This window comes from Telopea speciosissima, chromosome 6 (genome assembly GCF_018873765.1).
Source record: "Telopea speciosissima isolate NSW1024214 ecotype Mountain lineage chromosome 6, Tspe_v1, whole genome shotgun sequence".
Taxonomy (NCBI): Eukaryota; Viridiplantae; Streptophyta; class Magnoliopsida; order Proteales; family Proteaceae; genus Telopea; species Telopea speciosissima.
In genome coordinates, this window is record NC_057921.1 from 43,345,299 (window position 1) to 43,362,204 (window position 16,906).

Sequence of the window (16,906 nt, forward strand, 5' to 3'; positions counted from 1 at the left end):
TATCCCAAAGTGGAGGAAAATGTGGGTGAGCAATCTACCATATGGCAATGTGTTCTTGCGGCGAGGATTTGCCATCGCATAAGCCATATGCTGGATGATTATATAAGGAAGGCATGTCTGCTGGCCAGTATAGAGGGAGTATGCCAGTGCTACTGCCATCAGAGGAGGTTGGGTGTTGTGTCCTTTAGAGGGAGCCTAGTTGGTCTTGGCGATGAAAGTAAGAACTCATTGAGAGGGGCCGAACTTGGAAAGGTCATCATTTTCATCGATCTTGTCATTGGTGAGAGTCTTATACAACTTCTGACGGTCTGCAGAGGACAGACATCTGTTAGGATCGCTACCTGGATAATAATAGACTCTATCTCCCTTTGCTGAAATGTTCAAAAGAATCCCCAGCTCCACCTCATTAAAGGTAATGGTTACCCTCTTCACGAAAGAGGTTAACCTAACGCCCTCCTCATCCTCCTTGACTAGCACCAATTTTAAGTAGAACTCCCTGACTAATGTGGGGTAATAGAAGTCTGGATGGGTCAACATACTGCTCCACTTCAACTTACCAAATCTAATGACCACCTTGAAGGCGATCAACTCTTCCTCGACAGTATCCCTCTCCACCAAAATCTTTTTGTCATGGAGATGCTCTCTGTAAATTCCCTCGGTCTCCGCTGATATAAACCGCCCCACATTGAAGGCGAGAGGGGGAGCTGGCACGATGGCTAAATCACTTCGCCTACATGGAGCCATGGGTACTTCCCTACACACAAAAGACCACCAAAAGAACCACCATGATTGAGCCAAACTTGAATAAATAGTATATGATTGGCGAGTACAATTATAGATGCAAATACATGTGTCATATGGGAAATTCTTGGATGAGAAAGGTTACACAACAATTAGACAAGACATAATTACCATTGGGAAGTATGATCAACTTGGAGAAAGGAATAAGATATACAAATTCCTAGGGCATAGACATGAAGGGACGAGATTGATAGAAACAACCTATACTCTTGGCTACCCTATACCCCCAATCAAATATCAAACAAGCGATTTGATTAAGTAAGGACCCCAACTAGAGGCAAGGATTGAGTGTGATAGAGTAAAAAGGGAAGGGAATGACTTTCAAATTCTATACTAACAACCACACAAATAAGTAAACATGCTTGAGAATATGACAACGAAATTATTTTCCATGAAATTTGAGGGCATACATTGGGATTAATCATGCCTTGGACATTTTCCCAAAACAGTGAAAATTCGAGAAATTTATCCTAACCATTACCTAGAAACAATCAAAAGTAATTCAACTAAATATGGTAAACTTGACAATTAATCTCTAGAATTCCTTGAAAAGAATTTTAAATTCAATCAAAAACACAATATGCATACAAAATTTACTAAAATAGTGTCATTGATCGATTAGGGCTTGAATCAATCGAAAACCCTAGCCCCAATAGAGTTTTAGCATGGTATCGGTGTTTACATGACTATGAGAATGCAATTTAAGATAACATATAATCACAAACTTAAAATGGATATCCCTAATCGATGGAAAAGAGGAAGAAAATGGAAAGGCATAACCAAAAATCCTTAGAAAAGGAGAAAAGAGAGGGTAAGGAAGGGAGGAATAGGGAAAGATCCCTTACCTCGAGACAGTGGAGATGATTCTTGATGCCTTGAGCCTTGAAACCACCAAGAGAGGGGCAAGGGATGCACAAACGGAGGCCTCTTGGTGATCCCTAGCGCTGCAGTTTTGTTCTTCCCTTTTGGAGCCAAAATGAGTTTGAAAACTCGTGGCTGTGTTTTTATAAAATTTAGTGAACGGAACATCTTACGGATCCATCATAGTGATTCCATCCGTGAATCCGTCCAGCACAAAATTGTAATTTTTCATTCCTAGGAATGCACGGAACATCGAACGGATCCTCCATCGTGATTCCGTCCGTAGTTCCGTTCATCTCGGTATTTTTAGCAAACCAAGCTTTTTGAGAACAAACGAACAAAGGGATTCATGTTACATAATCCGTCCGTTAATCCGTCCTGCCTATTTTACGATGGAGCCACAAACGGACTCACAACAATGATCCTGTCTGTGAGTCCGTCTGTTTTCTTTTAGGAATTTGAGCCCAAATTTTTGAGACCTTGTGGCCACACCTATATGTGATGATTATATTCCTATACCCTAATTTTACACCCATGTTGTTTAGCCTATTTGTGGTTATTGTTTAATCTAAATTGTATGCTATGAGGTAGAAATGTTAGTGCCTACGCTAGCCGGACCAGCCAGCAAAAAATGGTGACAGACATTAGTAAAGCTGTGGCTTTCATCCTTTATGAAAGGGGAATGAGTGTCTCAAGGATGAAAATCCTTAAGCTTCGTGATCAAATAAACCCAAATTAGTCAAGAAGCCTAAGCCTATATGGTGTAGGAACCTTAATGAGACTATAGAATCCATGATTTGTGGCCAGATAGAGCAAGAAGGGTAACGACCTAATGTCAAGCTTGTTATTTTAGATAACTTAGTCTAAACTGTTATGGAGACCTTGTACAAGTGAAAGTCATTCATGACACCTCACAGGCTTGTAACAACCCTAAATGGAATTTTGCTTGGTCCATCCAAACTTTAAATTAGATCCATAGATGGAGTTCCAAACAGCATTTAGAATTTCCAATGACCTAGTATGTCGTACTTAAGATTTACCTACCTTTGTGAATATACCTTATTGGCGGGTACATTCTTAGGGATGTGAGTATAATTATTGGGTCTATTTTGTACTTATGTATATGTGAAAGATTGAAACCAAATAAGTACCTCTCTTAATCCTTAAATGTTTAACTAGGATGGTTTTGGTATACTGCCATAATGGCCTCGCCTCAATCTTATTATGACTAGAGCAAGTTCGAGTCTTGACCTAAATCAAGTTAAGTAGGGGTTAGTAATCAATAGAATTGATGTTAACCTGGGAAAGCCATGGGTAGGCCGATTATCAAGGTCTACTTGACCAGGGACATCATTTAAAGGAGAGCTGATTTAGACCGAAATCGATAAGGGATTGTTTAGTTCTCGGAAGGGGGACTAATATGAACTTACTTCTGCTGGAAGGTTAAATTGTGGACTTATGAGGTTGTGAAAGCTGAAGCTAAAGGATGTAACAAGACCTTCTCCAACAACAGATATGAATAGGGGTAATAGGTCACCAAATGCGTTCCCTCCGTACTGGGAGTGAACAATAGGAGATTCCATCAATATTCCAAGTCATTCTAAAGTTGGGTTAGGTAACAAAAAGATCCGAAGTGAAAGCATTCAGAATATGAACCCTGTGTTAAGGATTAGATGAAATTTAACCTTGTAACTTAAGGACGACTAGAGTGTGATACCAACCTGATCAGAAGATCAAAGGAAACCTTCTGTTCCTTGTGACATAACCCAGTGTTTGAGGCCCTTTGTTTTCTGGGATATTTTAAGCGTCGACTCTTAACCCAATTGAACGTCGGGTTACTGTGGACCACACCCCTGTGGTAATGCGACTCTGTGAGGAAGAGAAATTGTAAGTCCTGACTTGCCGTGCTATGAAGGCACTACCCTGCTTTGACCGGACCTATAAATTAGTCCGTACAATGGTTGAATAGGAGGTGTTGTATTTAATAGTCCTCACCCGTTGAGACCTTTAGACGCGTCAAATTTCGAGGATGAAATTTTTATTAGGTTGGGGAAATGTTACACCCGCACCCGAAATACGTCCTAATACCCCGGGTCAAATTGGACTTTTACTAATGGGTGATGCCATGATGGCAGTAGTCAAACATCTGTGACCTTGAACCCTAAAAATTCTATTATAAGTATCCCCTCAAAGTCCTGAAAGTACGGGTCAAAGCCCCGTAACTTTCCCTGAGGTTTGGGTCTTGACAGTAGCAACGGAGTCATGAACGGACTCACTAGACTAGTTTCGTTCGTGGATCCGTCCATACTGTTTCTTGCCCTTTTGATGTATTTTTATGTGGAGCCCACGTCCCCGTGTCCCGGACACCATAACTAGATCCTCGGACAAGATCGACTCCCACTCTTACATTCTTTTGGTTAGTTGGGTCATGAAAGTGGGCCCACAAGTCTTAACTTAAATAAATAGTGTGTCCTTTTGTTTAGTTTGAGCCAAACAAGTCCTAAGACTAATATGCCCTTATAGGACCTTAAGCTAAGCCAAATGTGTCCTAACCAATTGGACTTAATAGGGTTGTGACCTTAGCCAAACAGGCCTTAAGGCCCACTTAAACCTAAAGGACCACCCTTAGTCTTAGGGCCACCTAGGCAAACAAACCCTAAGGCCTCTTTTGATCTTTAAAAGATAGGGCTCAGCCCAAGATTCTCCCATCTTTCCCCCTCCAAACCAAACCGTGGAGGAGAAGAGGAAAGGAAGAAGAAGAAGAAGTAAGGAAGAGGAATGGGAGGGGAAAGTATGAAGATGGAAGGTAAGCTAAAGGAGTTTTGCTGCCCTACCTACCCTCCTCTTACTGTTCGGACAAGGATTGAAGAAAAGAAGAAAAAGGGAAGAAGGAGAGAGGAGGAGGTGGATCTTCAAGGCTGGCTAGAGCTGGGATTGGAGCTCCACTCACCAAGGTATGTTCTATCTCTTGGTACCTCCCTCTTCTCCATTTACATTCTTGAGTTGAGTAGGTTTCTTAAGCTTGAGCTAACCTAGGGTTCCATTTGGGACGCAAGGTGAGGTTTAGCCCTTAAATGGGACTCTAATAGTGAACACTAAGCTCTATTGATGGCTCCTATCAGCCACCTTGCAGCCCTTATTGCTGATTACCTGGGTTTCAAACCCCTTAACCCTACATTGGACCAAAAGGAGTTAGATCCTTGTGTGATCTTGGATCCATAAGGTAGGCCTAGGTTTTAGTGACCCTAGGAAGACCTAAGACTCCCCTCCTTGACCCTGAGGGCCATGTGAACTCCAGGTTCCAAGATGGGGGAGAAAACCTTAAGAAATCTCAGAAAGAACTCATACGGACGCACGAACAGAGTCATTATTGTGGTTCCATCCGTTAGTCCATCCAGTGTATTCTAGTAGCTAGTTCGAACGGATGCAGGAACGGATTTAATCTGTTGCCTCTGTCCGTAGTTTCGTTGCCTCTCGAGAATGTCTCAAGGACCGAATGGATGCAGGGACGAATACATAAAGAGGTTCCTTTCGTAGTTCCGTTCGCTCTCGGGTATGTCTCAGGGTTTGGACGGATGCAGGAACGGATTCAGGTGGAAGTTTCGTCCGTGGATCTGTCCCTCATATTTTGACCTTGTGGCTTGAACGGAGTCAGAGACAGACTCACCCTGTTGCTTCCGTCCATGAGTTCGTCCATGTTGTCTTGGTTGAAAATCATTTGTGGGAATGATATAGAACCCCTTTATACATCTTTTAACGTTTGCTCTTGCATTCTTAGGCTACCCAACTTGATGGATAGAAAGTGCACCGGTGAGATTCGTGTCAACCACGCCGGGTGATACCCGAGTTCGGTGAGTGGATTTTTGGTGATTTGTTTGGGCTTGAATATCTATTAAACAATCATTATCATGCTATTATATGAATTATAAGCATTTTTTTGCATTGCATTATTTATCTTGATTGTGAACTGCTACGAATGTGATGTGATAATGTTCCCATTATGGTATCGGGTCATGATGCCCGGTGTATCGGTACTGGAATCCCAGATTTAATTATAGAACTTGTTAATTTTCATCCTGGCCTGTATGCGCCGTGCCATGCTGGTACCCGGGTACTAGATGGAATGAGACGTTGATGCACTTGGAATACCTCTCGGGACGATAGGACTTGCATGTAGTATACCTGTGGCTAGGATTCTTGTTCCCTTATGCTATGACCCTTACCAACAGGGGTTTATGTGTTGGATAGTCTGAGCAACTGTTGCCTGTGAGGGAGAGAGGCCAGGTCAGGGATAGTGATGGCTATCGAGGTCTGCCACTGGGTGGTCTAATGGCTTCTACCGACGTAGGCTCCCTCGTGATAACTGAGGTTTCATTGTGGCGATAAGTTAAGTGACCCATAGTGTCTCCCGAGTTATCACAGTAGCATACACTTGACTTAGACTTTGTGTGCTAGGTGAAAAATGAATCTAACATTTGCATGTATCATGAACTGTTTGAAATTACGTGTTTGCATGTATGTGCATTCCCCTTTGCTCTCTTACTAGCTTGTAGAGCTAACCCTGTTGCATAACCTCTTTTTAGTTGATATGCAGGTAATCTCTTGATGCACACATATGGTTACAAATCGAGTGGAGCCGGTGGCTTGGACTTGGATGTCGATGTACAGCCAAGAATGGTGCCCTTGTGGCGTGATTTAAATATTTATTAGTGTATTCATCTTCTTTCATGTATGAACTTCATGTATAAATGTAAGAAAATTACTGAATGGATACGAGATTTTGTAACTGTATTATATGTTATCATTAGAGAACCGATGCTCTGTATTTATATGATTTAAAATGATTTACGCTTCTGCTAATCTCAATCTCTATAATTGGAACGATTTATTCCACTTGGTTACGTTCCCTAACATTATCATGCCTTGATAATTGGGTAGACTGTGGCTCGGGAAGCTATATCTATGATCCGGGTAGTATTTGGATGACATCTGTCGTCCCAGTCACCCCTTTTCTTGTAAAGTACCCTTTATTGGGATTGGGGCGTGACACAATCAATTTGCTATAAGACCTCAAACAAAAGGCTAAAAGGTTGTCATTCTAAAACTACCTTAACTAACTATGCTTTAAACTGTTTAATAAAAAGGGTCTTAGTGGATTTGAACCACTATCCCTTGGAACATTCTTATGTTCTAAGTGCTCTACCAACTTGAGCTAAAGATCCATCAAGTATAGTTTGGAACTTCAAGTTCAGTTCCAATTTCCAGGGTTTTATTTTTTTGTATCAGATCTGATAGAAACAAGGAGATGCCTTGAATCGGGTTCCAAAATTGAGGAGTACAAGGGAGGAATCAACATTCGGGTGGGGATTGTTTTTACCATGGGTTTCAGTTCACTCCAATGGCTGCACACAGAAGACAACTGACCTAGGGTTTCTATGAAGCAGATCTCGCACAAAGCGAGAGCGAGAGAGAGAGAGAGAGAGAGAGAGAGAGAGAGCTTACCTTGGATGCAGTTTCCAACGATTGAAGGAGAGTTGCAGCGAATACCCCAGTCGAAGGAGAGTTACAAGCATAGTCGAGAGAGAAGTGGTGTTGAGTGAGAAGTGCATCGAAGTGATTAGCTCAAATATCGGGCACACTTTTGTCCAAATTGTTTTCAAAAACGTAAAAACAAGTTGGACTTTTTCTGTCAAATCCATTCTAGGACACAGAAATTTCAATTTATGTTTCCGAAAACATTAAAAACGAAACAGGTTTACCAAGCGGTTTTTAGGGTGTTTTTTGTTTCTCAGAACAGAAAAACATTACAAACAGTTTTTGGGAAGATAATCAAGCGGGCCCTGACTGCTTATATGTATTGGGAAACGCTTCTTTGAGCTACCGGGCAGAGTACACTAGCACCTTGTGTCTATCACACTCCTCACGTGAAATTACTTTGCTGCCCTCCAATGTAAGTTATCATTTTGTTGCACCTAACTAGTGTGTTCCTTGATGCTGCTTGCTCAAAGAACCCTCTCCTATAATTGCTTCTTCTTTTTTTTTTGTAAGACCTCTCCCGTAAATGTTAATGGTTCGGAATTTGAGTGCCCGCTTGATAACCTTACTGTTGTTTCTGTTTTGGTTATGTTCTGAGAAACAGCAAAACTGTTTTTTTCTTTTCTGTGCTGAGAAACCGTTTTTGACCTGCTTGGTAAACCTGTTCTAGAAAACGTTTTTCTTTCTTCACTCTTTCCTCTTCTTCTTCTTCTCTTGGTTATGGGTCTTGTCTGCAATTACAACCTGCTTTTAAATCTTTTATCAATGGATCGTACCTTTTGTGTGTGTTTGCTTGGCGAGTTGCTGACTTGGCCGACTGGCATTTCTTCCCTTCTCCTCTTTGTACGATTCCCTTCCTCCTTTCAATTTCTTCCCTTTTTTATTTTTTCCTTACCCATGCATCCCAGTTTTGTTCTGTTCAGTCCTAGCTTGATCTGGTTCCACAAGAGAGACATAGATCCATCTCAATTATTCATCTTTCCATCCCAAACTCTAGGGTCTGAATCGATTCTCTTGTGCGACCCTAGCCCTTGTTTCTTACACCCTAAATCCAACCCTGCTGTCATATATCAAACTAAAATCAAATCTGATCTCTGTTCTACCACCAAGTATGATTTCAGTGGCTTGGCTTTATTTCTGGCTTCATATTTTGGGTGAATAAGTACTCTGTACTTAAGAGGGTAGTCCATTCGGATACCTACCCTAAAATTTCCCTTCGATTGGGCTTTCAATGAGGGAGGTCTTCTCGTTTCTAGTAATGGCGAAAGCATATCGAACCAGTGATTTTGTTGAAGTTTGTCGCAAAGATGAAGGTTTCTTGGATTCCTACTTCGCTGCGAAGGTTCTCAAGTGGGAAACCCTAATAACCACGGCTTTCAGTTCACTCCAATGGATGAACACAGAAACCGTGGTTCTTAGGGTTTCTGTGAACCAAATCGAGCACAGAGAGCGAGAGACAGAAAGAGAGAGAGAGGAAGAGATAGAGTGAGAGAAAGAACGAGATAGAGTATGAGGTCGATCTTACCTCCAAGATGAGTTGTAGGTTGTACAAGGTTTCAATGGCTAGAGGCGTGAGAGGTGAGAGAGAGGTTAGAGACGTTGCGAGGTGAGAGAAAGAGGTTAGAGGCGTGAGCAGTTTATCGGGCACAACTTTTGATTTTCAGCACAGAACAATAGAACATGTCCAACATGTTCTGTCAAAAGTCTTCCAGGGAGCATAAATTTTGATTTATGTTTCCAAAAACACTCACAAAAAACAATTCGTTATCAAGCGATTTTTGGGTGTTTTTCCGTTTCTCAGAACGGAAAAACACCAAAAACTATTTCTCGTAAGGTTATCAAGTGGGCTCTGAATGGTGCAATATGGAAATAGAATCCTTTATAACTTGGATCCAACTAGCCTTCGTGAATGTCAATTAAATCAAAATTATATTTGGGTGTTTGGCCTTTTGGCTGATCTGGTGTCGTATTATGTTATGTCACAAAGGCGAACGCTTGGATCTGTAAGGTGTTGATTTAGGATGCCTAGCCTTCTGGGCGTCGCCTTAGGCTCTTTTTTTTTTTTTTAATATAATTTATGTTTTTTAATTATTTTTAGGGCAAATTTCACAGACACCCCTGTAATTATTCAATGTGTCACGGACATCCCATACTTTGAAAAGAAATATCAAAGACCGTCTTTATTTTATGATTTTATTTCAACTTAATCCACTCCGTTAGATCCGTGCAATTAAGTCCCTGTTAATTTTTTTATAATGGTGAAATTATCCTTCCAACAGGGTGAACTCTCAATAATACCCTTAAGAATAAAACCCCAATACAAATCATTCTCTTCATCTTCTTCAATCTGACGGTGGGGCTTCTTCTTCTTCTTTTCTCTCCTCTTGCAACCCCTTTCCTGCAACTCCAATCCCACGGCCCACCCTGCTCCTTCAACTTTACCCTTCTCACCTCACCTCAACTTCCACTCCCAATCTTACCCCAATCACCACCACAATCATGGCCACAACCGCCTCAACCCTGCAACCTGCCCCGCCCTGCCCTCCCTCGACCCCATCAAAAACAATCCTAACTTCTATGCTTCCTCCCTAGAAACAGTCGAACAGCCAAGCCTTGATCCTACCGATTAAACAAAGGTCACTGCAATTCAACCTATGAATTCCTTCCCCAACCTGTTTAGAAATCTCAAAAGGAAGAATAAACTACCTGATATTTTGAAAATCCTCTTTCAACAGTTGCCCTATGTGGAAAGTGCTTCTCCTTAAAATCGAAAAACTCAATGTCTCCCATGTAAACTTGCAATACTTAATTACTTTCAGTGGGAACATATTTCTTCTTCAATGTGGAATTATCATTGCTAACAAGCAACAACTACACCAATTTCTTTCTCTATTGTAAGAGGGCATAAAAAACATGAAGTAAGCAAAGAGAATTGCACGGAGTTGCAGGAATTGGTGGAGAGAGAGAGAGAGAGATCAATTCCCAGAACTCCCAAGGCAAAGCTAAGTTGATTTGACAAGCTGAAAACCTAAAACTGATCTAACTGGAAATGGTCTGCAACTTCACCATCTCGAATGCTATATCCTGTGGATTACAAACCCCTTTGACAAGACATCATCTAGCACAGTGATTTCTACATTGTTAATGGCCAGAATCCATGCGCAATCAAAACCTTTCGTAATTTCAATATCATGACTGGGAACCAGTGTCATCAAGGACGCTTTCTCAGGTAGAGAAGCCAGTTCTCAATACCTAATTAGTTGAGGTGAGATATAGAACTTCACAATTGTTCCAGTAACGACAAAGATGATGCCAAACAACTCAATTCCAGCAAAACGAAGAGTGTCATAAAACTCAAATCACAGGACTCTTGAAGAATCCCATCAAAAACTGTTTGCAGTCCGATCGCAAAAGAAACAAACTCATTGGAGCCGAACAGTCGAATTGGGATTGCAGATATTTGGTTCGATAGGACTCCTTTCCCGCTCAATGTCCTCTAGAGTAATCGAACGGAGGGCCCAAGAACTCCGTGAATTGACAACTGGCCTTCAAACGAAGATATCCGGATGTGTGATCAAGACCCGATTAATTCCGATCTTTCCTTCTGCAACATTCACCTTTAGTTTTTTTTCTCCTTTTCCATTTCTACTGGTCACCCATGAAAACGAGGAATAGATGGGGTGGCAAACAAGGTGGGTCGAAGGAGGGCAGGGGTGTGGCGGTGGTGACGGCGATAGTGGTGGTGATTGGGGGGTAGGGTTGGGAGTGGAAGTTGAGGTGAGGTGAGAAGGGTAAATCTGGAAATTAATTCATTTTAGCCTAGGGCACCTCAGATGTAGTTTTATCTTTATTTAAATAACTAAGTGGGTAAAATAGACATTTCAATTTTAATTGTTAGCTATACTTAACATTAGGGGGGAAGGTTGTCGTTTTGACCAAGTTTGACAAGTCCATAACATATTAAATACTTAGAAGAGTTGTCCGTGAAATTTGCCCTTATTTTTATGTTGTTTAAAGGTATTATAATTGACATAATTTTATTGGTTTATGGTTTTAGTTCCATGCTTCTCATCATATGTTTAAGTCGTAACTCATTTCACCGAAAAGGAAACAAAAGAAGAGAATTTGCGAAAGAGATTCTCAGATTGAAATATGTGAACAGAGCTCAGACCTCATTCCTCAGTCCCTCTCAGTACCAGAAGGTTCCACCGGCGTCCGGCGAGGCGGCAACATCTCCAGCCTTGTAAGTATTGTGCTTAATTTTTTTTTCCCTTCTAAACCTAAACCCCTTCTAACGTCTCCATTCTCCATCGACATCTCCATCTCTAGCGGTCCAGCCTCAACCTCCACCAGCGTCCGGCGAGGCGGTGACATCTCCAGCCTTGTAAGTATTGTGCTTTGGCGACATCTCCAGCCTCAATTTGTGAATGGTTTTGAACTTTTGATTGGGCCACTCTCTTGGCTGCATTTGGATGGACTTGGGAGAGAGGTCTTTTCTTTCCGTTTTATCTTTCCCCCTTTCCCGTGGAGGTCTTTAAGGTGTTTGTAGATATGCCCTACCCTTAGCCGACATGTCATGTGCATCCACCTTCATATTCCCTAGTATTTCGTCAAAATTTTGATGGGAACACTTAATTTTTGGGAATCTAATCATGGTAGACCTCACCAATTGGCTTAGGTTGAAATTTATACTAATGAACGCTTGCAATTTCTGCTTGCATTGCTTTGACTCTTTAATATTTATTTAACAAAGAAGTAAAATTATGTAATTTTTAATATGCTATTTGTGGCAAATAAAATGGTTATATAAAAAAAAAATACTAGAACGCCTTGTCCGCCAAAGACGATGCCTTGTGGTCGCCCTATCGCCAAGGTGCTTAAGAAGGCCCTCAAACGCCGTGGTCGTCTTGCTGCCTTGATAACTATGGTGATTACAACTTCAACTCCACCAAGTGAGTTAATGATTTAGCGTGAATCCTCTCAACACAGTCCTCCAAGGTTGGACAGAGCTCCAAGTGATTGGAACTGCCACTTGGGGAGAGAGATTGCATGGTCGGAAGAAATAGTGAAAAGGAGGGGAGAGAATAGAGATAGGCTTGAAGAGAATGTAAGGGGAGAATCTAAGAAAAGGGGGGGCAGGGAGACTGATAGAGAGGCCAATGAGAATGGGGAAACGAGATGTAAGAGAGATTGTTCATTCATGTGGGTTCTCTCTGTTTTTTTTTTGTGGTCGTGCAGTGAGGGAGAGGGGAGAGATAGAGAGAGTAATTTGCCTATCAAAGAGTTAGCAATCTTCCCCAACTCCTAGTTCTACTCATGCACAAGAAAACATAAACAAATAATTTGCTAATGCTTTTTATGAATGACTTGGCTTTAAAGCTTTGATTTTATGAAAATCTCTGATTATCAAAATAAAAAAGGTTGAACTTTCTAGTCTATAGCCTTGACCAAGTTCCGAAGGTCTTTGATGCAGTCAAGGACATTCGGCAAACTGATGGTTGAGGGGCTTTTAGCAACCTCAATTAGGAGCAATTGACAATTCTGTCCATCTGATCATCCAGGCCTGCTCTGGTTTTCATGATAATTGTTTCTCCTCACTCTTATTTTAGTAGATATTAGTGAGGATTATACTCTGCTTCATCAAGGCTCACCTGCTTTGATTGATTTGACTTCACTTTTCCATTGTAAAGGATTGATTATTCTCACCCCCACCCCTTCTTTGATGAATGGAACTTTTGTAGCTATAAGGGGCATAGGAGCCCTCTACAAGAAAAATTGCAAGAGCAGCATGGTTTGTGAGAGTAACATCAACTGTACATGAGAACAACTGCCTAACACAGTTGGTAGAGTGTGGTGTGTAAAAGCCCACCCTACCAGGATGTCTCAGGTTCGAGCTTCCTGGTTCTCACCTTCCCTCTCCCCCCCTTAGAATAGAATACCTATAAAAAAAAACCAACTTTACATCTTACGCACAAGTATTTTGTTATGTTTTTGGTTCTTCAGTGAGTTGATTAGTTTTTAGTGTTGCTCCAGCTTTTCCTGCGTAATCACCACAGAGCATGGAACAGAAAAGAAGTGAGCAAAGTATGCAAAATGTCCTGGATTTCAAGTGTAAAAAGATTCTTCCTGTTGGAGAGAAGTCTAGTGCTTTATCTCTTCCCCCTGTGCAAATTTGTAAAACCTTTGAAAACCAGGGAAATGCCATTTTATTTCAAACTCCTGCAAAGACAATTGAACCTTCGAGGAGAGATCTACTGAAAGATGAAGCTCTTGATGTCTTAGACAGGTGTGCACTTCAAACTTCAAAGGGAAAATTTCCATCCTCTATTATGTTAAGATTGTCTCTGAAATCTTTGGTAACTATGGCTGTGTCCCTCTGCTACCAGATGCAAGACCTTGATAGATCTCCTTGATCGTATGGACAGTTCTGTGAGGTTGCTCCAACTGTGTAAAAAGTTGCCAACTTTTCAAAATATTTGCACCCAGGTGGAGGTGCTAACGAAAAGGTACTTGGGAACTTCCAGATGAGCTCTTTGTAGAGAATATGATCTTCGGTCATCTCTATTCCCTTTTTTGACCTCTTTTGAGCATTAATTAATACCACCATTGTTTTCATAACTACCCTTAACCAATATGATGAATTTCGTTTATTAGTATTTTTGTAATTTGAGTCGATATAGGTACCCCTCTTTCCACCTGTTTGTCATTCTACCTCTCTATCTATTAGCTTGCTGAGTAGAATTATTGATGGAGTGGATGCATAATTGCATATGATGAGCCAATCATCGATTCTGCTAACAGGTCAAATGATTTTAAATTATTTATGTGGCCATTTATCCGACCCATTAGCTCCCCAACCACTTTTTTCCCCTTTCTCTGTAGATGTAGATTTATAAGGGGCCATTGCTTGGAGAAATGGTAAAAGGTCAGGCTGCCAGGTCAAATGCTCGGTTTGAGTCTTGAGAGTGGTCACTTTCTGCAAATGTCGAAGGTTAGGACTGTCTCCAAACTCACCCCTCCCAAGACTCTGTATAGGGGGGACCAGCTCTGGGTAATGGCCCTTTATGGAAGCAGATTTTAAGATTCTTTGATCGGTCTGTTTTTCTATCATCCTCCTCTTTCCCATGCATATACATATATATAATCTGCATAAGGTGCAATGCATTGAACATTTGGATGAAAAATCTTATTTAACATTACTTTTTATATTATGGCTGAATATGTAATCCTTATTCTTTCAGGAAATTCTCATACTGCCATCTTGCACAGATAAAGTACATACTTCCTGAAGCAGTTAAGATTGAGAAGATTCTAGTTCATGATGAGAAAACCCTTTGTATGAAGCCAGATTTTAAAATTTCTCTACTATTGGATGCCTTACCAGCTCATCCAGACCAGGCAGCATCTATGGCAATGTGGCAAGTTTTTCGTGCTAGGCTCTTAGATTTCTATGATACTCATCCTAAGGTATTATTCTTTCTGAGCCAGAATTGGATGTTCCCCATGTAGATCTCCAAGTTAACTAAATAATAATGTCTATTGGGTAGTATGATTCATTCTCATTCAATTGTAGAAGCATTCTTTTGTGAACGTCTTCCAAAAGTTGGTAGAACCTCAGAGCCCAAAACTGTTAGGGACTCCACTCCACATTGAAATATGTGAGCAGATCTGTCCATTAGTCATATCAGTTTATTCTCTCTCAGATAACTTCTTTCAGAAGGAAAATGAGAAAGGAATGCATGTATGCCTCTAATCAACCTGAAAATATTTTGAAATTAAAGCCATTCCCTATATGTCTTATACAGGTGTAATTTTTATGGTACTTATAAGTACTTCTCCATATATGCTCTGAATCTTTGGACCCTTTTAGGGGTTTGGTATTTATTCCTAGCTTTGATTATGTTGAGATGCAGGAATGTGATATTCCAGAGGCCACAATATTACCAGAGCCATTTAACAAAACTGCTATCAGTCTTCCCCCAAAGTCATTGCCCGTGAGATCACCTAAGATATCTTCTCCAACCTCTATTGAGCTTGAGTTGCTGTCAAACTCATCACATCTATGTAAATTTTCTGGAAAGCGGCACTTCTCTAAGAAGATTATCATCCCAGAAGAAGAAAAGACTCAAATCTTAGCGTCCTCGGTGTTTCAGATCTCTGCATTGGGGGTTTGATTTGTATGTGAAGTCAATGTATACCCTAACTATCAACCCAAATCAATTAGTGATGGCTTGTCGATATTCAAAGTTATATTGTCTAATAAATAACTAAACCACTACCAGCCTTTATTAGACCAAAACCCGGGTTTGAGGACCAGTTCCATCTGGGCTGGTGTTTCCAAACCCTACCACCATTACCACTAGTGATAGATCCATTTGATTCTTGGTTATTTGGATCTAAAAAGATGGATTTGGGTTAGGTCCATATTTGGTTCTACATAGATAAAGAACCTAATTGTCTCTAACATACTCCCTATGAGCTGCCATAGAGATAAAAGAAACTATCTTTGGGGTCATCCCTACTTAACCAATATTGGAATGGAGGAAGCCACTCTTAAATCAAAGTAACCCATACACTATAAGCTTTCACCGACCTTCTGTTGGTTGGTAGGGAAGTGGGATTTCTTGTTAAAGTTATTGTTTTGGTGTCACAGATTCATTAAATATCACATTTTGTAAATGGACTCCCTCGGTCCTATACTCTTATGTCCTTTTGATAAGTGGTCCTGCCGTAGAAGTTAGGGACATACTTCAATTGCCCTACAACGTTTATCGTTTATGGGCTGCTGCTGGGTTGGAACTTTTTGCTAACTTTATATTGGTCCTCACTCCTCACTAGGGTTTTTTTTCTTATTTTATTTTTCAATCATACTCAAGGGTCCATAGGTCAACTACAAGATAAGGGGAAGGCTAAGATAGGTCAACAATCCAAAACTACCAAGGCAGAGGGGAGAGAGGGGTGTCTTTATGGAACAATATGCAATCAATTGGCAAACCACCAATCAATCAAGCTAGCGATTGTTTGCTTGCTCCACGTCTTAGTTGTATACTTTTTGATTTATAAGAGAGAGAGAGAGAGAGAGAGAGAGCACTGCTTGGTCGCATGACCCTACGCGAACGTTGGACTAATGGGAGCATATGCCCAAGCATCCAATATGGGAGCAGGGTGGTCATTTTGCCACCCATGTGTCTGGGCGTAGGGGGTACGACCAAGCAGCCTTCTGTTTTCCAAAAAAAATTTATACTTTTTTTGGGATTTCCTCTTTTCTGTAGGAGTGTTGAATTTTAAGTTTCAAAATATAATAAGGGGTAAAAAGAACGTACTAGGGGTGTTTCTTAACATGTGCACGCTGCGCTGTGGCCATGGTTGGGGCTACCTCGTTTATCTCAACCACCAGATCAATGCACCACAAGGTACTGATAGCTATGACCTTGGGTTCCGGACCTACAACCAAGGTTTAGGTTAGAGTTTGGTGTAGATGTAACAATCATGCTTCCAACATCAACATTTCGAGACTATTATTATTTCATCAACTGAAGGAATTATACATTTTAGAAGACCTAAGTACTTATACTACCCTCCTTGTTATATATTAGTTTTAACAAGGAACTAAATCCCTTTACACAAAAATTTTCGTCCCAAGTTGATGAATAAATTTTGCCCCATGAACAGGTTCGCACAGAAAAAGTATACTTGTTTTAAAAATTCA

The 16,906-nt window shown here is 40.8% G+C and overlaps 1 protein-coding gene across 1 annotated transcript; it reads left to right on the forward strand.

Annotated features, from left to right (window-relative positions):
* The first annotated feature begins 13,164 nt into the window (after positions 1–13,164).
* Positions 13,165–15,371, forward strand: LOC122665777 (CDT1-like protein a, chloroplastic). Its single transcript, XM_043861914.1, has 4 exons — positions 13,165–13,483; positions 13,584–13,703; positions 14,439–14,664; positions 15,111–15,371. Exons 1-4 carry the CDS (start codon positions 13,257–13,259, stop codon positions 15,369–15,371), a joined length of 834 nt encoding a protein of 277 aa, XP_043717849.1. The 5' UTR covers positions 13,165–13,256.
* Positions 15,372–16,906: the final 1,535 nt, after the last annotated feature.

Coding starts and splice junctions, on each gene's coding strand:
- LOC122665777 (XM_043861914.1), top strand. CDS start 13,257: ATGGAACAGAAAAGAAGTGAGCAAAGTATGCAAAATGTCCTGGATTTC. Junction 13,704..14,438: donor GTGGAGGTGCTAACGAAAAG/GTACTTGGGAAC, acceptor TTATTCTTTCAG/GAAATTCTCATACTGCCATC. Junction 14,665..15,110: donor TCTATGATACTCATCCTAAG/GTATTATTCTTT, acceptor GTTGAGATGCAG/GAATGTGATATTCCAGAGGC.